The sequence below is a fragment of the Argiope bruennichi genome, chromosome 1 (assembly GCF_947563725.1).
Source record: "Argiope bruennichi chromosome 1, qqArgBrue1.1, whole genome shotgun sequence".
Classification (NCBI taxonomy): domain Eukaryota; kingdom Metazoa; phylum Arthropoda; class Arachnida; order Araneae; family Araneidae; genus Argiope; species Argiope bruennichi.
In genome coordinates, this window is record NC_079151.1 from 4,814,978 (window position 1) to 4,839,639 (window position 24,662).

The following is a 24,662-nucleotide window of genomic DNA, read 5'->3' on the forward strand; positions in this document are numbered from 1 at the left end:
AAAATATTGAAATGATGTAAAATTTTAAAATTGTGGCACATCCGGAAGGGAGAGAAAAATCGATTATTTAATTATATCGATACGAACATCGATCTAAAAACGATCGATTACTCAGTTCTATCGAAACAAATCAAACTTATCAAAAGTTAATAGTTAAGTTGCATTTTTTATTTGATTATTTTCAACTAAAATTGAATCATATTTTTTAAAAATAATAATCGCCTTTAGCTCTTCATAAAATGAGATCAGATTTATTTTGTGTTATGTGTAATGTTGTCATAACAATGTTTTTATTCCAGTTTATTTCGAAATGAAATTTTATGATTTCATTCTTATTCCAGGCTTTGCTGGAACACCAGGGTATTTATCTCCGGAAGTTCTCAAAAAGGATCCTTATGGAAAACCGGTTGATATATGGGCATGTGGTAACTATCCTTCTTTAATAAAATGTTAACCTTCATATAATCTTGGAATCATTCATTTTATAAATTGTAAATCGTGACAAGGAAGTACGACTCTATTTATTGTTTCATCATAATATTCCCTGCAGCCAACTTATTTTTTTAGGCGTACCACTTACTGCAATGTTAAGAAGAAAAAAATCAAAGTCCGATAAGTAAAAACTCTACTTAAATAGTAACCATATACATCTTTTAACAATGCGTGTATGTGCAACTACAGTGCCTCTTAACTGAAAATCGCAAATTTGCTCACTCTTATTTTTTTTTCTCTCGTTTCTTGAACAAATTTATTCACAAGTGCGACGATCTTCTTATGTCTCTCGCATAACCTTCCACTGGAATATTAATTTCCGGTTAGTTAATGGGGCGTTCTAACTAAGATGGAAGCAAATAAAGTATACCCTCCGTTTATCAAAAGACAATCAACTCCTTTCTTTAACTAGGTGTCAGATCAAACATTTAATAACTAGGCGCAATGGATCGTGAATTTAATTTTGTATCTTCCTCTAAATGTTTTATAGATTTACATCATAAATAAATATTATATTTTTTTTTTTCTCGAAACTAGGGCATTAAATATAAATGAAAAAAAATGGCATCTGAATTTGGAAAAGAAAGTATATTTGAATCTCCAACTGAATATTGTTACAAATCTGTAATTTTGCTACCCGACACGAATAGTGTCATCGTGGGAAAAACCGTAGTAAGATCTGTCCTGTGCGTGCTGAGCGGATGCCGCGTCAATGACCTCCGAGCTTGGCGACGAATTTCGCGAGTTTGGCGACTAAATGGATAATACTGGAAAGTTCGAGAGCTTTCACGATCCATCCAATAGGAACCAAGATACACCCAGAGACGTCCTGATTGGTCTGGAAGATTCTATCTCCGCCTCCCGGAACTATAAAAGGCACTCTGAAGCTGCATGGAAGTCGTGTGTCGAAATGCTCAACCCCCAAGATAACTCGTTATGGAGAGCAACCAAAAAACTCAAACGGAAAAGAACGAACATCCCCCAACTAACTGACCCAGTCACCAAACTTCTAGCACACACAGATGCTGAAAAAGCTGAGCTAATTGCAAACCAGCTGGAAGAGCAATTCAACCCAAATAATCTTAGTGATCCAAGCACAGAAAGCATTGTTGAGAGATCAATAGCAGCATACGAGCTCAAAAACCTTGACACAAACTACCTCAAAGTAATGCCATCGGAAATAGTTCAATTCATCAAGAAAATAAAAATTAACAAAACCCCAGGTCCCGATGCAATAACCAACAAGATGCTCAAAAAACTACCTGACAATATCATTATCAAACTAACCCTCTTAGTAAACGAAATCCTAAAGCTCAGATACTTCCCCAAATGCTGGAAAATTGCGAGAGTTATCCCTATACTTAAACCTGGAAAAGACCCCTCCCTGCCAGTCAACTACAGACCAATTTCCCTTCTCCCAACCCTCAGCAAACTAACTGAAAAAATAATCCTCACAAGATACTTAACACACAGTAAAGAACTTGGCATCTCAATCCCACAGCAATTTGGCTTCAAGGAGAAACTCTCCACCACTCATCAATTACTCCGCATGATAGAATTCCTTCATGAAGGCAGGAAAAACAAAAAACCAACAGCAGCCATATTCTTGGACATAGCAAAAGCATTCGATAAAGTTTGGATCCCAGGCCTAGTACATAAATTAATTGCTTACAATTTCCCCAAAACAATAGTTGACATAATTAAATCTTACCTCACAGACCGATATTTCACAGTGCAAGTTAACCAGACGGACTCAACAAAAAGAAAACTCAGAGCCGGGGTACCCCAAGGCGGAATTCTGGCACCTGTCATATTCCTACTCTATCTGAATGACATACCCCAACAAAAAGACATCATGATAAGTCTCTATGCAGACGATACTGCAATTCTCTCCCAAGGCAAAAACCCTCAGCAAACAATCATCCCCCTACAAAATTACATTAATAATATCGAAAATTGGCTAACCCGCTGGAAAATAAAACTCAACGTGGACAAAACAGAGGCAATCTTATTCTTCAAGAAAAATAATAACTGGCCCAAAATCCAAATATACAAAACTGAAATCAGCTGGCAAAACGAGGTCAAATACCTGGGAATAACACTAGATAAAAACTTAAATTACAAAACGCACATAAATAAAACAAGAGAAAAATTTAATTTGGCCTTCGGAATCCAATACCCGCTAATTTGCAGAAATTCAGGTCTCTCAATAAACAATAAAGTCCTCATTTACCTAGCATATCTAAGACCAATACTTACTTATGCATGTCCGATCTGGGCTGCTACGGCGAAAACTAACCTACAAAAAATAGTCGCACTGGAAAACAAAACATTAAGGATGATAGTCAGGGCCAGATGGTTCATCAGAAATGCTGAAATCATTAAAGCTCTGAACATCCCCCCAATCAAACAATTCATCCTCAAACAAGCCCAAAACTTCTATGGAAACATCATAAATATAGACAACCCCACCCTAAGTAATCTAGCGACGTATGATATAAACGACACCTGCAACAAACGCAGACCTCGCTGTTCCCTTGCAATTTAAATTGCAGACAAATAATACATAACCCTTTTTTTCCCCCACACAAGAAAACAATACTTCCAAACTAAAATAAACCATGTATTATGCACTGTAATTACTAAGGTCAGTTTCATATCACTCCAAAGTTAACCATTTTTAGATTTACGGATGGTGGGGCCTGCGGCCCCAATGAGCCGTAATCCCTCTCAACAAAGGAAGTCGTGTGTGAGAGTAGGCGGAGTCGCCGACAAGTAAAGAATTGGAGGATTAGACAGTAAGCAAGCTGCTGCACTAGCGATTAAATGCGCTCCGTTATTACGATTGATTGGCGGTATTTGTAGAAAAAAAAAATTTGTAACAATATTATTTTATAACAAAGAGTATTCTTTTGATTTGCTTACTTAAAAAAGAAAAGAAAAAAAGATTGTATAAAGAACATATTTATTTTTGATAAAATCGAAAATAATTGCGAAAAAATTCTTGAAAATTCTAGCAATTCGAAATAGTTTCCTCGTGCAAAAGGAATTTGTTTTCCAATTTATTTTGCTTATAAAACGATATACTTCGAAACCAGAGAATCGGGCTTATTTGTAAATAAAAAATGAATGATTCAACTCTGTATGAAAAACTCTATTTTTAGATTTTATCCATAAGCGCAGTCTCTTGAAAACAATTCAGCTTCGGGTATATAAATTTAAGTTTAGTGAGACTGTCGGGAATCTGTATATGTGTGCTGAATAATAATTATTATTATGTTCGACTTTTGAATACGCATTCGTTTTGCAGGTGTCATCTTGTACATTTTACTCGTCGGCTACCCTCCCTTTTGGGATGAAGACCAGCACAGACTGTATGCGCAAATCAAAGCCGGTGCTTACGATGTAAGTGTTTCTTAAGATAAGTGTATAATGTGTTTGTAAAGATTCGAATTCTTCATAGTATTAACAATGATTCGTGGAAATGTATGAATTTAGAATACTCACGTCGTCAGTTATTTCTTGCCTAATTTCTCTCCTTTTTCAAAACTTTCTTCGAATTATTTTCTCCATTCTGAAAGTCAATGCAGAAATTTCAAATTCACGCGTTTACTTTTGCAGCATCATATCTTATTACTTCATTTAGATACTCATACATATCCCTGTACTATGTCTTATTATTTTGTGAATTTAATTAACGTACTAATAAAAAAAATAACTTTCTGGCGCCTTGTGAATGTCACTATGAATGCCTGAAACGAGAGAAAATTGTTAAAAGTCACTTCCAATCCTTTAAAATGTCTTAAAATTCAAAGGAAGGTTTATATTATTATCGTCAAAAATTGGTCTTTTTTTTTTGGGGGGGGGGACTTCTATTTGAGTAGAAATAGTTTTCAACTTTCAAAATTCTACCTAATCTTCAAACGCTATTTATGACCTACCGATACTCAAATTGTTATTATGTGACTTTTCATTTATTTATTGAATTTTAAACCATGTGGTTTCTGTTTTTGTATTTTAAAAAATGGTTTTCTAAAATAAGAGCTGAAGAGGCTTATTATTTTCCAAAAAACAGTATATGATTTTGTGTTGAATAATTTTATGACTACACCATCATAAAATGACTCAACGCATCTTGTTCATAATATCTATAAAATGAATGCCATGCGAATGAGTTAAGTGATATCCCAGTGTGGGAGTGTCTTCCGCTGATTTCGAGACGATAAATAAACCGTATTAGGTTGAATCGAATAAATAGCGCGTAAAAACAGGGCAAGATGGATGTGTCTTTGTAGATCTAATAATAAGAGAAAAGCCAATACTTTATAATAGGATGAAACACCCCTCCCCCTCTTTTGCTATAATATAATCTAGCTCTTGAAACTTTTTAAAGGCAATGTTTATAAGCAGTCAATTCAGCGATATCCCTGTAATCCGACACTTTGCTGATCTGACCCCTGGTCACTGGCGCTTTTAAAAGAGCAATTAGAGAACGTAAAAATTAAAACATGTCACTGCATTCGAGTGCCAGTGGCCAGCCAATAGTAAGCTGTTGCATAGATATTTATATATTTACTTATTTACTATTTTCTGTATAATTTTGTATGATTTGCTTTATGCAATAAATATAAGCTTTTCTATTAAGACGCATTCTTTTTAATGATCTTCTGTTGAGATATCTAGAGAATTATCAAAAGACTACTATATATATATATATATATATATATATATATATATATATATATATATATATATATATATATATATATATATATATATAAAAGTATTAGAATCAAGTTAATAGGAAAAACAAAAATCAAATAAAAATTAAACCAAAAAAATTATTAAAAATATATAAAAAAAAAGAATCCGGATTTAGTTTCGTTTTCAAACTTTTTCTTACTTTAGATTGGTTATATATATATATATATATATATATATATATATATATATATATATATATATATATATATATATATATATATATATATATATATATATATATATATATATATATATATATTGGAATTTGATAATTGTTAAATGGTGATTAAGATTTATCGTATGTTTTTTTAACTTTCAGTATCCATCTCCAGAATGGGATACAGTTACAGCAGAAGCAAAAAATTTAATTAACAGCATGTTGACTGTTAATCCAGGCAAAAGGATAACTGCTGGGGAGGCTCTCAAACACCCATGGATTTGCGTAAGCAGCTGTCTTTCGGAATGATTTCCCTGCTGATTTCTGCTTTTTTTCCTTTCTGGAAATTAATCCTTTTTTTTTTTTTTTTTTTTTACTCGTACAGCAACGAGAACGTGTAGCATCTACTCTGCATCGTCAAGAGACGGTAGATTGCTTGAAGAAATTCAATGCTCGACGGAAACTAAAGGTAAGTGAAGTCATTTTCTGAAAATTACAATTTTGCTGCTCTCATTCCCTAATCTTGTTCTAATCTAGAAAAAAAATAGACCACAATTTACTTGAATAGACTATTTTCAAAGCTTTGAGATTGGAACCATCCTTGAAATAACTTGAAAAATTTATAAATGTGGTTTTTAACAACGCAACAATTTCTATAAGGGAAATACATTTTTATTTAAAGCAACGATTACTATAGTTTCAAAACACAATGCATACGAAAGAATGTTAAATATTAATTTCTCCTAAGGGAGGATTTAGCGGTAATTGGGTACTTCGCTCTTCGGCAGCAATCTGTAAAACAAAATCCCTCATTTTCCTTTTGTGTGTGTGTGTGAAAATGTTATCATACTTTTGAATTATTTTGACACCTCATTACTGCAGAATCATTCGCAACAATTATGTCCACTTTAGTAGCCGAGATTGTCCCTCCATTCTGAAGCGTGTTTGTGGAGGCTGACAGGAAAGTTTTTACAAAATGTAAAAACTCGTTGCTTGTAAAAGAAGAAAAATGATTTTAGCGTAGAAAGTGCCTCTATTCCTCCCCCCTCCCCATCCAATCTTCTTCCTGTTCTGCATTTTTGTCTAACCGTGATCGAAACATCGTCATCCAATAAGGATAGAGAGCTCAGTTTCGAGAGCTAAGTACCAGAGATGGTTTGAAAAATCTGTAGCAACCTTACTAATTTGTGTATCAGTGTCCTGATAATTGTTACTGATAATTGTTAACTGTCCTGACATTTGTTAGTAAAAAAAAAAAAGAAAATCGTGATAAAATACTTTAGTAGCTTCTGATGACGAAAACCAAGCTCATATTTCAAGAAATATTTCCAACAATTATCGATCATTATTTCGCTGTTGTTTTGGCGCAGAAAATGGGTGTTCAAGAAATTCAAGAATGGCAGAGAGGACATCTTCGCACATTTTATTGTTACCAAATATGTAAATGTTTTTTGTCAGTTTCTCTAAATTTTTTGAAAAGCGCATGTCTGGAACAGAAGTTGCACTTCTCAGTGAGTCGAAAAAATTTCTCAAAAATCTAATGACCGCAAGCAAGTGCGACAGATTAATAGTGAGCAGTTCTTCCAGATTTCTGGAAGCACCATTCGTTAAGTCTGTTTTACTCGAAGGCGCGTCGCAACGGCGTTTCATCGGACACTTCGCCCCTGTTCGGCGAACAGCCTCATCTCTTGAAGTCCCCATCAAAGCGGCGAGGCAGATGCCGAAACAGCGCTCCATTCGAATGATTTAATTACAATCCTCATATTCCTCCTCATACAAAATTAATATTATTTTTTTTCGTGATGAAGGTTGAAATGGAACGTAAATAAATGTATATAAAACATCTTTGGACTGATGCGGCCTAGCAGTTGGCTATTGCGTTATAATTATTCAAGCAATCAATTAAACTATTAATAAAAAAATAAGTACTATAACAGTTATAAAGACAATTATTAAATCGTGTTGAAATATTTGAGATTAAAACATAATGACTGACAAGTCGAAATATCCATTCTTTGTGATTTTTTCAGAAGAAGCCTCCCCCCCAAAAACTTCAGCACCAGGCAGTGCATACCGACTCTGAAGGGGTCAATGGAATACATATTGATTTACAAAATTTTGACACAATTATTTTTTCAAATTTATTTTAATAATTTAAATTTTATTTTAATAGTTTAAACTATTAATATATCTATCATTTCTTGAGTTAGGATAGCAAAATTTCATTAAAAGTTTTCAGAACGACTTAAAATTTTTTAATAAACTTTTTCTGATATATGATTACGATGCCTTTTAAATGAAAGAGCCGCCTGTATAAAAGTCAATTACGCAGTTACATCTATTAATACGAGAAGCGGAAATGTGCCATTTGTCTCTCTGTTTACCCGCGCATCATAAGCCAAATTATTATGATTTAGGTCAGCAAATTTGGTGCAAATATACTTTGGAAGATTAAAACATGCACCTTAAAGCAATGTTCTGACACTTGTTAGTTTTAATTAAACAAAATCGAAGCAAAATTTCGACGATGTTAGCGATAACTTTTGAAAATATTACCTGACACAAAAATAATTTGCAAATATGTCGTCTTACAATTAAAAAGAAAACAAAACATCAAATTAACATTCAAATGTCTATCTTTTTAAGGATAAATTTTCTTATATTCCTTCATTGAATACACTTAAACTTACTCCTTCATTTAAATAATTTTTTAGGAATTTCTGCTAATGATTTGCAGCAGTTATTTCATTTGTTGAAATATAAATCAGATCTATTTCCTGCATCAAACCTGTAAATTGTTTGTTTTTCTTCTGTTGAAAACACTTATTCTATTTCAAATCACTTTTAAATTCAAGAATTTTACTTTACACTTAAGCTATGAAAAAGTAGAAATTTTATGTTTAATTAATATATTCTCCCTATATATCATCTAAAGCATGAAGTAACTTTCAGGATTAAATTTTTCGTGTCCCATTTATTACATATGCATGAATTATTTAGGAGATTTTTATAACTTCTACAGTTATAGATAGTATTTGACATTGAATTATTAATTAAACATCTCTTCTACAATTACAAGATCTCATTTAACTCCAGAATAAATATGAATTTAAAAAAAAAAGATCAAAATCTTTTTATATATGAAAACCTAGTACCAAATGCATAGTTTAAATGCATTATATTAATTCATTGTCTTCATTTAATTTCAAAGTACTAATGAGAATTTGTTTCACAAAAATTATTCAAGTACTTTCTTATAATGGTAAAAATTTTAATCAGTATTCTATTCTCACTTTTTTACTCCTCAATGATTTCTGAATGAATTTTTGAGTTATTTTCTTAAATTTAATTTGGTGAAAAACAAGTTTCCGAATATACGAAATATATTTTCTTTAAAAACATTTCGTCGCAAAATCTATTTTGAAAGATACATTTTCAAATGTAACGCTAATAGTGTGAGCCAAAAAAATATCAAAATTCTTTTCATCATTGTTCTGATGCGAATTTTGTAAATTTATTTCCTTTTCCTTCCAATCTCAAAAGGTAGAAAAAGTATCCAATAAATATTTTTTTTTTTTTCTGCCCGCACCTCTTCCTTCATGTGAGAAGTGTTTTTCTCTTTTCGCTCATCATTTCTACACATCTCACTTTTATTATTAAAGAAATTCATTCAGTTCAGTGCATGACAATCCAGTGTGCATTTCAAAACACTAATGGATTTTTCATAAAAAGTTTAGTGACTAGCGTGACTCGTTTCATTTCTGGTGATCATTTACATTTGCTCCTATTAATCGAAGAAGTATTTTCGGATGTTCGTGACTGTCAGAAATGACGCTGGCGTAGAGAACTTAAATAGCTAATTTAATAAGAGAGATTCATCTAGGTAACTGAATGCATAAAAATATTAAGGCGAGACAAAAAAAATAATCTTCATTTTTGTTTTCAAGATTTTATAATTTAATTTTGCTGCAATAGGAGTTAACAAAATAATTTTAATTAAATTTATGAAATTTATTTTACAATTGTGCGTTCCTTTTTAATGATCGCAAGACAGTTACTTTGCTTGCTTCACCCTAATTATGCCACTGTCCCGCAGGTGCCTTAAATAGTTACTGTTATTACGAATCTGTCAACCTTTTCAACACCTGCAATCATTTCGCTTCAATTTGTTTTGAGTTTCTGTATGCTTCCTTCTCTAAATTTTTTCAGGGACTTTAAAAAGAAATTATATTTATTATTACTGGATTGTTAGTATCACGCTTAAAAACCTTTGCAGCTGCCATCAATGTGCAACCCATTTCTATTGTGATTTTGCCTCCATTAAAAATTTCGGAGAGACGGAGCGTAAAACATTGCAATGTATTTCGAATTTCTGGGACTGTTGGTGGTGCTGTGATAATTGCTGATATTTGCTTATCAGTGCCAGACGTATCTTTACTGTCAAGGAAATTATTTTTTCACAATTCTGTTATATTTAAAGTAAAAGCTATCACACATTCCTTTAACTAAGCCATCTCATGAATCAAATTATGCGCAAATGGGTTCACCTGTCAAAAGACAAACAGTCGACATTGAACTAGCTATTGTGATTACTAAAAGTCCTAACTATTAAAATCATAATGTGTAATGGTTCTTCAAAACTAGCACTAACAGCACCCTACTGAAGTAGACTGACTGAAACATAGACAATAATCTTCACGTAGTAGATAGGTAATAAAGTTTTGTGTTTGTGTGTCTGCCTATGCACGTACACATTTAAAAAAGCAAAAATTTACTATTTTCTGCGATAACATCCGAAAATATTTCAGTACAAAAAATATTTTTGTACCATCTTCAAATTTAAAAAAAAAATCAACGACAAAATTATTAGCATATAAATTAAATTTGTAGTTTTAATAAATTTTTAAAAAATAACTTTAAACATATTTTTCAACTATTTATTTCACACAAAATAAAATTTAACATTCATAAGCACGTTACGCTTGCAGGGGAAAATTAACCTTTATCAACATATTACCACCACATAGAAAAAAGCTCAAATTATATGATTAACAGGGTATGTAGTCTCGTGAAAAGTGTTTAAATTTGGGAACCACTTTTAAGCACCTTAAAAGTACTTCCAACTTTTCCGCTGTTGATTCGCTATGGGACTCTAAACCTCTCGACGATTCTATACCAGATTGTCTTCAGCTTGGACTACCGACCTTTTATAGTTCCCTGAGCAGGGCAGATAAGTTTCTAGAATAAACAAGCATATCTCAGCTTCTATTGGCTCTATCGCCAAAATTCTTGAAGATTCTAGGTCCGATTAACCATATTTAATAAAATATTTTTAAGAACTAACAGTATCTAAAATTGAGTCAATTATGAAAATTTAATATTGTTGTCTTACAAAAAAACGCATGATTGAAACCGTTGCACTGAACGATTTACGCCAATCATGACTCAGAGTTTCCCCAAGGCCTAACGTTATGAAATTTTTGATTATCCTTCACTGAGTTATATATACCGGGTGCGGCATAAATTCGTGCAAACTTCAAAAAATCATAATAAAAAAAGTAATGCTCGAAAAAAAATTGCAGTTTGCGGGAATATGTTCAGAGAGCCTTTGGATTTTGTTATTTCCATTTTTAAAAAAATTATTTAAAAAATGACTGACTGATGGCGCTCACGCGTCATACCGAGACTGTTTATGCAAATCAGTATAGCTATAAAACACAAGGCTGGAAATGGATCTGTCATTAGATGCCAGTAGCATGCTATCACTACCGGATCAAGCATTAGTGGTTAAACTGTTCTATAAGAACGGTGAATCCGCGACTAAAGCATTGCGACAGTTACGGACGGTGAAAGGGATGAAGGCGAAGAAAAACCAAATTTCATTGAATGGGATATTGAATTTAGTTCGCCGTTTTCAGGAAACGGGAAGAGTAGAGGATCGTCCACGAAGTGGCAGACCATCCGTCAGCGCTGACCGCGTCCCTGTTGTCCAAAGGGTCATGAAAAATGTGGCAGCCGAGACTTCAAAGGGGAGTTCCAGTGCACGTGAAGCAGGTAAAATAACAGGAATTCCGGAAAGGTCGATCTGATGCATTCTGCACGAAATCTTGAAACTGCATCCGTACAAGATAGAGGCATTTCACCAGTTGTTGCCAGCAGATTGCGAGAAAAGACAAGCCTTTGCAACATGGATGCTCGCACAAATGGAACGTGACCCACAATGGTTACTGAACATAATGTGGACAGATGAAGCCCACTTTTTATTGCATGGTGACGTCAATACGCAAAACAGTCGTATTTGGGCAGCATCAAACCCTCTTGCGTATACGACCAAACCACTACATTCTCCACATGTGACTGTTTGGCGCGGTTTTACTGCGTCCTTCATTCTAGGCACTTTCTTTTTTGAAGAGCGTTGTCCTGTATCCGGTTGGAAAACCTGTTCCGTCACTGCAGAACGCTGTCTTAGGCTTTTACGAAACCACGTTATGCCTGCTTTGCAGCAAAGACGTGCGTTATCGTCCGTCACCTTCATGCAGGATAGTGCCCTGCCCCACGTTGCTAGTTCGTTAAGACGTTCGTCCTGGACACATTCATTGAGGACAAAGTGATAAGCAGAGGATGTAAGAATGAATCGCCCTCACGATCGCCAAATCTTTCTCCGGCGGATTTTTGGTTGTGGGGGTACCTGAAGTCTCGTGTCTACCGGGACTCTCCTGCCACTTTGATGGAACTGAAAGATGCCACTCAATTGGCCGTTAGTGGCATCGATGCCGACATGTTACACGCAGCTGTAATAGGTGCAGTTACGCGTCTCACTTACTTAATACCTTGTGATGGCGGTCATGTTGAGGATTGTTGAGCATCTTTTGCTTTAAAATAAAATGTACTATAATGTTACTGTGCTGTTTTCCTGATTTGCATAAACCGTCTCGGTATGACCGTGTGAGCGCCATCTATAGATCATTTTTAAGTACATTTTTTTAATGGAAATAACGAAATCCAAAGGCTCTTTGAACATATTCCCGCAAAACACAATTTTTTTCGAGCATTACTTTTTTTATTATGATTTTTTGAAGTTTGCAGGAATTTATGCCGCACCTGGTATATATATATATATATATATATATAATATACATATCGATTTTTTTTTAATTTAAAAATTGGCATCTCAAGAATATTTCAATGAATATGATATTTTAGGACAAAGGTATGATTTTTTCAGAAATATTTTATTCGTTTAAAAAAATATATCGCTATTGATATCATTTAAATTGTTTTGAAAGTAAAACAAATAACTGAATTTTATGATGAGCCAGAGAAATTTTTTATCCATTCGTTCTTTGAGATATTATAGAAGTTATTCTGTTGTTCACGTCAGATTTCAATGCTGAAGGATTTCGTTTTCTCTCATCATATATTTTAAAAGTATGTTTGATTTCAGAAGAAACTTTTCCTATTAATTGAAGTGAAATCAGTTCAATTTAAAGATAAAATTTTATGGGAACTGAAAGAAAATTAGAGAAATACATAGAACAGATGAGATTCAATTAAAGGGTCAGCGTAAGGATTTTATAGTAGTATGAGTTGTATGGCTATCAAAATTAAAAGCGTAAAAATTTTTTGTTGAAGGATCTATTAAGAGACCAAGTTGCAAAAAATATTTAATTGAAAATTTTAGTTAGTAATAATCCCGGCGAAACAAATTTTCGCCAAAGTTGACTAGTTTCTAATAAATATTAATTGTGCAGCTATCACTCTCAGATGTATTTTATTTATCCCATTTTGCTTTTGATATGTGATTCAAAGTTAACGAAAGAATCTTCTAAAGATTGTTGTGAAAATAGCGTGCGCCAGCAAAAGGAACCAGTTTTACAACCGCGAACTGCCTCTTGGTGGCAAGGCTTCGTGGCCCAAAACGATGTCAAAGAACATACAGGGTAGTAGAAAGGAAAATTTTCAGTAGAACAAAATTTGTAACAGGACTCACGATCGCCCACAATAAACACTGTCAGAAAATAAAATAACAAAAACAAAATTTATCTCACAAACGACTTTTTAGGCGAAAATTTCAAAACTTCATTGAGAGTTGCCTCGTAGTTTTCCTATTAAACTGAAATAATCGTAATAACTTATTGACTTAACTCCCTATCTGACGACGGTTAAGTCTATTTCAACGCTTGTTTGACGCCTATTTCTTTTATATCTTGTTTCCTTTGACTTAATGGAATGCCAGTCCTCACTAAAGCATTTCTAATAAGATCTTGCAGCTGCGTTAATTAATAAAACATTCCATGAAACAGTCTGGAAAATCCGTGGTAATAATTTGTTTATATTTCGCTGTTGCCATTCAGCAATAAGTAATAAGAACGATTTCTATGCCATGTACGAATATAAAAGAGATTTAAGAAAGCAAGATTTATGAAAGGCAATCAAGAAAAAAGATTGAAAGAAGCTTATTTTAAAAACAAATAATTTTAGAGCTACATTTTTTTTTTTTTTTTTTTTCATTTCCTAAAAGGATAATGCTTTAGTTGTTCTTGTTGTAGTTGTTAAATAGCTTATTGAACGTATGACGAGGTATAGCAATTAGAAAGTTAGGACTCATTGAAATCCTAAGTATAATGCGTTTCAAACAGATTAATTTCATCGTCAAATTGTTGAAGTTTATAGTGAACGTGCAATGAACAGTTGAGAAATGGCGTCTCCTTCTACATGATAAATTCAAGTCCTTCATGGTCTGTCATACGTAAATAAAAAATAAATAGTTTAATTATAAGTGGAAGGTATAGTAGCATTCCTTAAATAGTCCTGATTCGGCTGCTTGTGATCATTTCTTTTCCCCACAATTAAAGAAGTGCTTATCACGGGGCCGGTTTTCTTCAGACTATTAAAAAAATCAGGATTGCTAGCTGTGAAGAAGTGTTTAAATTAAGATTAAGAAGTGACTCTACCTAGTCTCGGTAAACAGGTTAATGGGCAGATCTTATAAATGTTCCCTGACAATTTAATAGTTAAAAGGAGAAAAGATGGTATCTCTGTAGCATTCCATTAGCATTTTTTTTTTTTTCTTTGGAAGTTTTATTTCATAATTTTTTGATGCACTCATTTTTTTTCCTAATCATATTCTAAACACATATGTGTAAGTATTGCAGTTTCGGAATAAGATAAGTTGGAATAAGACGATATTGAAGTTTGGGATGATCTACATCGACCAAGGACCTTAATTCCAACAAACCAAATATCGACAGGAGGTGCTAAAGTCCCAACAAATTGACGCTGAAATTTAAACACTCAGTTTAATTTATTTGAATACTGTTTTTAATTGTATATTATTAACTAATAGTTTTAATTATTTAAACAAATAAATCTCACATATGAAATAAATCTTAGCAAATTGAAATAATAGTCAAAGATTGAATGAAAACTTAGAAAATTCATTTAGTAAAAGGATTTAAAAATTTAAAAATTATTTATCAATTCACTATATTCGCCCAATGAAAGCCACGTTTATCTTCTCCTTTTAGTAGTCCCAAGTGGAGCTGTTGGACTCTAATGAAAGAAGGAGGAATCACTTTTCATGTTTTAGACGATAAAAAAACGTGTGATCAGCAGGAAAGAAAAATAGCATGCTTTATCCGAAGAATTTTGATTCTATTAAAAGGATTGCATCAGCACTAGCATCCCATGATTGTTTATCTGTATTCTGGCTTGCCAGTATATGATATCGGTGCCGAAATCAAGATCCTAGGGTATTTAAACATCCAAAATCCGTAGTAAATCTGCCATGATGTACGTAAATGGGACACATTCTCTCAAGTTAATGAGGTGTGAAAATTTAGAAGAGATTCAAAAAGTAGAGAAATTCTTAAAACTTAATATTTAAAATATGGATTAAATTGCCGATTATATGATTCTAAATCTAGATTTTGTTCAAAATTTTATCAATTTATCAAGCTGATCTTATGAATTTTAAGTGTTTGTAGTGTTATGACTTAAAAATTATGAACTAGCATGGACGCTTGAAGATCTGATTATATCCATAAGAGTTATGTAGTTCTTATAGAAATATTTATATAATTGTTATTTAATGCAACTCATAGAACAATTTTGGAATCTGATTGCTTTCTTTTGTTATATAGGGTGCAATTCTTACAACAATGTTAGCCACGCGAAATTTTTCTAGTAAGTTTGAAATTTTTCTGTACCTCATTATTTATTATGTATAAAATTAATCTCATGAATTTCAATTATGTGTGTTTTTAATTTAAGGCTTTGTGCAATAAAATATCTGCACTATTTTTGGTTATAAAATTACATAGTAAAAAGATATTGTACATTTTTTAAATCATTCTATTTAAAATAAATTATTGATTTATGAAAATTTTTATTTTATACTATACTATTTTACTCAGTTTGAGAAGACCTATTTTACTCCATCAAACTAAAAATATAATAGTTTTTGTCTAGCATATTTTTTAAAAAAATTTCTGTAATAAGTATTGCAAAAGTAATATTTTTTCCCCATGAAACATTCAGTTTTGTTAAAATATATTTTTATGAATCTATGCATTTTAGTGAAATGAAGGCATTGCTTTTACTTTTGATGTTAAAATAATTAAGAAAAAATTATTTCCAAATTGAAAAAAACTTTTTTATTCTTTTATTTTATTTTATTTTTCTCTTTTGTAAATCATCCTTATAGTTTACAGATATTTTATTGTACTGTTTTTTTTTTTTTTTTTTTTTTTTTTGTAACTTTTATGTCTGTGTTTTTAGCATTTTGTAATTGATGTTAAATTCAATTTTGTATGTTTAAAAGTTTCCTGTAAATTTTCAGAAATGAGCTTTTTTATGTTGTTTCTTTTGTTTCTTTCTTTTTTTTTTCTTTCTTTTTTTTTTTTTTGTATTGTTAAATGTTTCTAATTTTATAACTATTTGCAGTTTCAGCAATAATTAATAGGATTTGAAGCAAATTATTTAACTTTCCAATCAACATCTCATAATTTACTGGACCTTTTAGCAGTATGAATGTCACTTTACAAGTTATAAAAAAAAATCCTCTTTTATTATGTCTCCTAGTTATTTCTAAAACATTGCAGTTATGAATAGAAGTTATTATCTGGAAATTCATGCTGCAATATGATTTTTTTACTTTTTATTCCTTTAATTTTTTTAAATTCTTGTTCTGAATCATGGTATAATCATGGTGTTCTGAATCATGGTATAATCAGGGCATAAACTTCCATTTTTCCCTTAAGAATATTTTTCTTTAAGAAGATATTGATGTAGAACTTATTACTTGTAGTTTTCAAAACAAAATTTTATCTAGTTTTTGACATTGTTTTTAATTCACAATAAAATTAATCCTTAATAAATTATTTTTAAAATTATTTGTTTTTCTTCCCATTTTCTTCCTCAGATTATCTTTTCAAGAAATCTGAATTGTATTTTTGAGAAAGGATTTAATCGCTTTCTTTAAAGATCATGTATAGGAATTTACTTTTTTGAAAAGTACATTTTCTATTTTATATTAATTGTAAAGTTAATTAATAAATTTTTTCTTGTCTAGATCTCATCCATTACTTTGCAATGGAATAAAAAAGAACAACTTCAGCAGTGTAGCCTGATTTTTTTTTTCTGCTCTAAATAAAGAAATTTTAAGGAGTATCCAAATATAATAATTCATTTTAATTACTTTCACATATGAGTTCCTCTATTTTTAACTTTAAAAAAAATGATTTATTGAGTGATCAGCTTTCTTTCAAAGAAAAGCACTAATGTGTTGTTCTAACTGCTTACAATGTCCACCAAAATTTGGATTATGCACTTATAGATAGATATTTCCCAATGTGCATTTGACAGGAATAAAAACCACAATTTTTTTTTTATTTACGTATTAAATACTTCTTTGTTTAATGTGAAAATATAAATTATTTCTAAATATTAATTATAATAAAACGAAATCTCTTTCTAATAAATTTGAATTGAGAATAATGATTAAGAAAAAAAATAACTTGTGTCAATTGTAAAGAAAGGAACCCACATTTATATATATATATATATATATATGGAACAACTTTGAGAGCTTCATCTTTAGAATTATATCTTTGTTATATTCTTGAACTATCATGGTATATACATTTCTACCTAAAATTTCTTTATTGCTTTAAAAATCCTAAAAAATAAATATTTATCTTTCCTTCTGTATAAAACTACTAACTTAATGAACTACCATCTTGTCATTGCAACTCTAATTTGAATTCTATTTTCTATTTTAAAATTGCAGACAATTGAGCGAAAAGTGTTACTAATATGTTGTCTTTGTAGTTCTTAGAATTGCAATCTGACTTTGAAATAAACTCGTTTCCTTGTCATTTCATTTTCCCCCCACAATCACTATGCTTGCATTGGCACATGGTAAACAGTCATTTCTCGAGGTAACTAGCACCTAATTCTCCTGCTTTATAGGCTTTAGAAATGCAGGCTCGTTTAACCTCGTTGCACCTTGCTTTATTTGTACGTTATGTCATTATACAATTCATATCAGTATCAAAGATGCGTACCAATAGCAGAATGCTCGATTTTTAGAAATTTATTTGTTATTTTTGTCTTGCTTTTATAGTTAATTCTATATTAATTCTAATATCTTTTTAGAGTTTCAAGCTTGGATGTATTTATTTTTTTAAATATTTAATTTAAGACTCAGAATTGGTGTTTCAATTTTCTAATGAAATCTCTGTTTTTTGATATCTTTCTATTTTTATGCATGACCATTTTTGGCACGTTCTCTCCCTATTTTATCCGTTCTTACGATTTTCATGCTTTACCTGCAGGCCATGTAACTGCTCCAAACCAAGGTAAACAGTTTTATTCAATTTACTCTCATTGAAGGCACACAGTTAAATGCTGGCCGTTTCTATTATTATTGTTTCATTTGAATCAAAAGTAATATGGCCTCTGCTCATCGTATTTTGTGTTATAATGAAGATTTTAATGAAATATATTTCCTTTAAATACTTTCATTTTTTTTTTTTTTAATTTTTCTTGATAAGTGTATGAGGCCCTTATTGGTTTTGGAGCACATCATATGTGCAGAGAATCATTTTGTAAATTTACAAACTAAAAATTAAGTCATTTTTTATCTTAAAATTCAATATAAAAATTACTTGGATTACATAATCTTATCAGATCATTAGCGTCCACTTGATGTCTAACAACTGTTACTACAAAAATTATTTTTACATAGCTTACTAGAATTAGTCAAGAACAAAAAAAACTTATTGTCTGTTATTTAAATAGTTCTAATTATGAAAATAAGCAGAGCATACCTACAACTCTATAATACTTGAAAAATCTGCATTTTTTTAGTATATACTGCATACAATCTCAAAACAGTTTGTAGAAACTTTTGTTCGACATAAAACTTATCATTTGTAAACTAAACTTCATTCTGAAACTGATGGCGTCAGATAGTTAAACACTGAAGGAAATAAAGCAGTTCAGAGGTTGAACGTAAAAATTCTTTAATTTATAAAAAAAGTGATATGCAAAATATTTACTGCTTTCAACTTGTATTTTTTTTATGTAGTCTTAAAATTTTATTGTATTTTTTTATTTATTCTTAAAACTTAAAGAAAAATAAATCAATAATTTTTATTAATTTTCATAAAATTTGTTTGTAAAATCCTTTAGGTATGTTCTGTGTACTGTGATGAAAAGAAAAAAAAAATCATGTGAATATTTCTTTGATTTGAACCCTTCCTGATGATAATGGGTATTCAAGTTTCAAAAGTTATACTCTTATAGATAAGATTGAGTGCACTGACACTAGCATTTCATATCAGAGTTTTTAAAAGCTGTATTTGAAAATTTTAAATGAAAGGTGTTGATAAAACTTTAATTATTAATCATCTCTCCCCATGTTAGTTAAAAAATTCCAGAAGTAATTTTTTTAATTAAATATATTTCTCTTTTCTTTCTGTATATTAGGTTGTTTTATTGTTAATTTTATAATTTGCTTTTTTTATGGATTCCATTTTTATTTTGTATTTTCATATTGTAAACAGAGATCCATAAATGAGGAATATATCTATAAAGAAATTAACATTTTATATTTTCGAATAAGAACTATTATTGAAAAAAGTTTATATTCATCTTAATGATGTTACATCACAAATGGCGATCTATAAGAAATTTATCTTTCCATTTTTTTTTTAATAAAATGAACAGTGGCCATTTACATAATGTTATATTTTTAACAAAAGACCCAAGAAAACTAAATTTGAAGGAATGGCATTGAATTACATTTTATAACAGGCTTTTGCATTTAATTGTTTCAAACAGACATGATTTATTGAGAATTGTTTTGCAACAAAACATCAACGAACTTTTGAATCGTCATAGTTTATTTTTATATTTTGTATTTTGCTTATCATTTTATAAATGCCTTTGTTTAGAAGAATGGATAATGTGTTTGGCTTTTTGTGTATTTTTGCTGTTATAAAAAATTTTGTATTGCAGCTTTTTACATGTTTTTTTCTTTTTGTCACACTAACAAACATTGCACTGTATCATGTAAGCTTTTTTTATCCACCACACGCAGATAGATTACATCAACACAAACCTTTTCCTACCTTAAATGCTGGCAATAACATATAACTTTTAATTGCATGTTCTTGATGTAGTATGTCTTTAACTCGAATTTTGCATGTAATGTATAGACATATCTAGTTGTTGTATGGTATTCAAAATGTATTTCTGTGTTTATCCCTGTTTTTAATTAATGTAAGTAATTGAATGAAATTTCCTGTCCAAAATGGTTTTATAAATAATTTTTTTCAGTAAAAAAAATGCAGGTAACAACAAGTTCTGATATCAAAAAGGCGATTAAGTAGCAATGAAAGTGCTATCTGAATCATCAATACTTGCAGTATAAAGAAAAGAGAAGAAATTGAATATGATGAATAAACAGCAGCTACAATGTGGGTGAAATAGGAAATGAAAATAAATGTTTTTATGAAAGAAAAAAAGGGGGGGGGGAGAGAAAAAAAAGACATTTTGTTTAACTTAGGAAAAGAAGTAATTATCTACTAAATTTACCAAAAAAAAAAAAAAAACCTAACATACAAAGTTTTATACAATTATATGAACATAACTCCCAAACTTAAGCATTTTTTTAGTTTTTAAGAATACAAGCTTTTAATGCTACATTTTGCCTTGCATTATCATTCCATTAGCAGCACAAAGATATTAGACAATATTTTTAATTTTATTTTGAACAATGCATAATCACATATTGTTTCACAGAATTTTAAATAGCAATGCAATGTATTGTAATGCAAAATGAAAACGCATTTTGGGGAAGATTTTCTTTCTTTGTTTAAAAAGCACATTATTAAAAAAGTAAGCCATAAATATAAAACTTATGAGATTTTCTTTCATAAACTTTCTGCCGTTGGTGCTAATAAAATGGTGATAGCAATACCTCAATGAACTTCAGTGCTAAATGCTTCAGCTTTAATGTTTAAATGCCCCTAATGGTATTTCATTTACATGAAGTTATTTGATATCACATTTTAGTTGCTCTGAATAAATGTAATGCTTTAACCAAAGATAGGTAAGATATCAGGAAGAATTATATTATAAATTATGAAATATAATTGATAATCTGAAAACCAAACATACTACATTAGCCCTCCCCTCAAAAAAAGTATTGATATTGAAATTATGATAATTGAATATTTAAAATATTTTGAATTTTATTTCGTTCTATCTTTTTGGCTAAAATAAAATATAATAATTTAAATAGTACTTAAATTAACCAAAATTAAAGGAATAAATTGCTTAGATTTTCTTTTTTTAGAGGGATTTTGTAAATTTGTTGCCCCTTTATATCTTGGAGTAAAATAAAATTAATTGCTCTGTGTTAGTGTAGATTTGTGGAGCTTTTGCAGTTAATTGCTAACTAAATGTTTATTGATTTATGTTTCTATTTTATATATGAGTATCTAATATCTTTATATTTTGATATATATTTTATTTATATGTCAAGCATGCTGGGAGATTATAGGTTTTGCATGGTAAAATGTGATGCTCCGGACATATATCTGTGTTGCATGTGATACTGTGTTGTTATTATTTTTATATTCTTTTCTATTTATATTAATAATGTATGTGTAAAATAAAATTTAAGAATTTTTCAAAAATATATTCTTTAATACATATTGTATTATAATATATATTAAATATTTTTATGTTATATTAATATTATAAATTTTTAAGTATCAAAATCTTTGCCTTTTAAGAATATGCTTTCTTAAGTACTTTTTATACAGATTTTTTAAAATTTTTGTATAAAATACAATATAAAAACGTTATATTTAAATTGTTTTTAACTTATTTTACCAAAACAGATTTGAAAATTTTAACTGGAAGTATTTTCTTACTCTTTCCAGTAGAAATTAAGCCTCAAATGAAATTAATTTTCTATAATACTGTCAACAAACTACAAAGGGTTTTTATTTTGTGTTCAATTTTGCTATAATATTTAATTTTGATAATGCTATAATATTAATATAAACAAATGGAATATTTTGTCACTTAAATATGTATCTTTTACTGTATATGTATATTAAGTTTATACAAGTTTCCAACAAAGCAGAGACTCTGATATATTTTTGGTTCCTTCAGGTCGCAGTATCATGGCTAAGAAAGGTGAAGGTTCTCAAGTGAAAGAATCCACCGATAGCAGCACAACATTAGAAGACGAAGATGTGAAAGGTTAGAAGTATATTTATATATGTAACTTCCAATTGTTTTTTTAATTGAATTTCATGGGTTTGAATTGCTATTGTTAAAAGCCATATTAATTATGGCTTTTAACAATTAATTAATTAAATTTATAAGTACTTGAAAAAAACACTCTTTAAAATATATTTTAAAGATTTGAAACTTTTTTAGACTGCATGAAAATTAAAATGCAGAACATTCATTTTAGGCTTCTTGATTTCTTGTTTTATTACTATTAATATTATTAAATTACAAGATAAAACTATTTATTGTTAATTTCTTTCTTTATTTTTTTAATTATTTAAAAATGTTCTTTAGTAAGCATTAACTAACAAAACTTAATAACATTTAATATAAATATTATTTCCTTAAAATTGTATATGATAAATTTTGTAATGATTGAATATTAAATTTATTTCTTGGTATTTTATTTTCTATCACTATTTGCATCCTCTTTTATGTGTTGTTTTTTCAATAGTTATCTTACAAGAAGAAAATGTTCAATCTATATACATGTGCTTGTTTTCTGAACTTCTGTATTCACTTTAAAAGTTAAGAAATCAAGAATTAGTTTTTGCTATTTTCATCATTTCAGATGTCTCCACAGAATTTTTTTATAGTTTATTATGCTTTTTCAAATATTTTTGGATAGAATTTTTTTTTATTATTTTTTAAACTATTTTAATAAATTAATTTGTATTTTTTTAAAATTTCTTGCCAACAGTTCAGATTAAGTAATTTATAAAAATAAACATTACTTTGTGTAATGGTTATATATGCCCCTGAATTATTCTTTTCTGCTTTCATCAAATAAAAAAAAAAAAAACATTTAAAGAAAATTCTTACCCATTTTGCTGATATACTTTAATCATCTGGCAAGCTTTCAAAAATGCTTTATATATTTATTTAATTTTTTTAAATTTATTTATTTTTATTTATTTATTCTATTTACGATATTTTCTGCTTTTTGGTATTGCTTTTTTCTTTTCATTTTATTTCTTTATTTGCTATGCTTGTTCTATTTGTTCTCATATCTTTGCTTCTTTCTTTCTTTCTTTTGAATTCATTTTTACCTTAAGCTAAAAGCTCAATTCCTCCTGAGGGTAATAAGATTTTACAAGTTTTTCAAAAGAGAGCCTCTCTTCCTAGTCTTCCCGCCACCCTAAGTGGTCTGAGTTCAGGTGAGATTCCTTTACTTTTTGTTTAACATTTAGATTTCTAACTCTGGATTGTTTTTAAGCTATAAAAATGCTTCAAAGAACAATGAAGTTACTATTCTTATACAGCTACTAATTATTAAATGGAGGAGACTTCCATTCTATTGTTAAACTTATTGCTATTTTTTTTTTTTTTTTTTTTTTTTTTTGTATAAACAATATTTGGTTATATGATACAAGTTTTCAAATTGTACATAAAATATAAAATAATCATATATATATATATATATATATATATATATATATATATATATATATATATATATATATATATATATATATATATATATATGGACACTGCAGCTTTCATCAAGCTGTGTTGGAACTTATCTCTAAATCTGACTTTTTGATGTTGTTGGGCAAAGAAATAAAATAGGAAGTGGTGAGGAATTGTGATTATTTTGTATCTTAAATCTAACGCGTCTTTAAAAATTTGAAATAAATGCACACACACACACACATAATATAAATAAATAAGTACACATATTTTAATTTCATAGCAACCACCAGAACTTGCAACTGTAGTATATTGCAATTAATGCTGCTACTGCATACCCTCCAAGATTGAAAGAATAAATAAATGCACAAATAAAATACATACTGTATATTGATTTGATGCTGTTTTTAATATTTCTTGTCACTATGGCTTGTACAGCATTCATTTTTTTTAAAATTAATAGGCTTCTTCTGAAAACCATAGACATGTCATCCCACAGTACTTTGACTAGAATATTGAATTTTGACAGACTCTTGATTTTGGAAAATTTAGTTGTTAATTATTAAATTTATAGACTGTATCTAAAACATGGGTGCAGGATGTCATTTCATTTCATAAACATAAATTGCAAATTCATTGATATTGATTCTGAATTCTTAATATGTATTTTTCCTGGATTATATATATATATATATAATCCAGTTAGAATATATATATATATATATATATATATATATATATATATATATATATATATATATATATATATATATATATGGTAAAATATGATAAATTTCTAACTTATTTCAAAACTGTAATTGTAATCACTAGTAAATTTAATTTTTGCGACACATGTTGCCTTTTGTTATTAAGAAACTGTTCAATCCTACTCTGGCATATTCACCATGACAGAAAACCATATTTACCATAAAGAATTCACCATTAAGTTTAATGAGAACATCTGTATTTATTTTATGCTCTTGTTAACCAGTCATTAATGAGGAAAAAACCTGTTATAGTTTCA

At 29.7% G+C, this 24,662-nt stretch overlaps 1 protein-coding gene across 1 annotated transcript in view; it reads left to right on the forward strand.

The window, feature by feature from the left end:
* The window catches only part of LOC129964084 (calcium/calmodulin-dependent protein kinase type II delta chain-like), a gene marked incomplete in the record, with an annotated part of 190,481 nt that overhangs the window by 155,245 nt on the left and 10,574 nt on the right, over positions 1 to 24,662 (forward strand). The window contains 8 exon segments of the mRNA XM_056078767.1: positions 342 to 425; positions 3,803 to 3,897; positions 5,576 to 5,698; positions 5,799 to 5,882; positions 15,556 to 15,598; positions 18,250 to 18,273; positions 22,106 to 22,195; positions 23,284 to 23,385. Coding sequence (XP_055934742.1) covers positions 342 to 425; positions 3,803 to 3,897; positions 5,576 to 5,698; positions 5,799 to 5,882; positions 15,556 to 15,598; positions 18,250 to 18,273; positions 22,106 to 22,195; positions 23,284 to 23,385 — 645 coding nt within the window.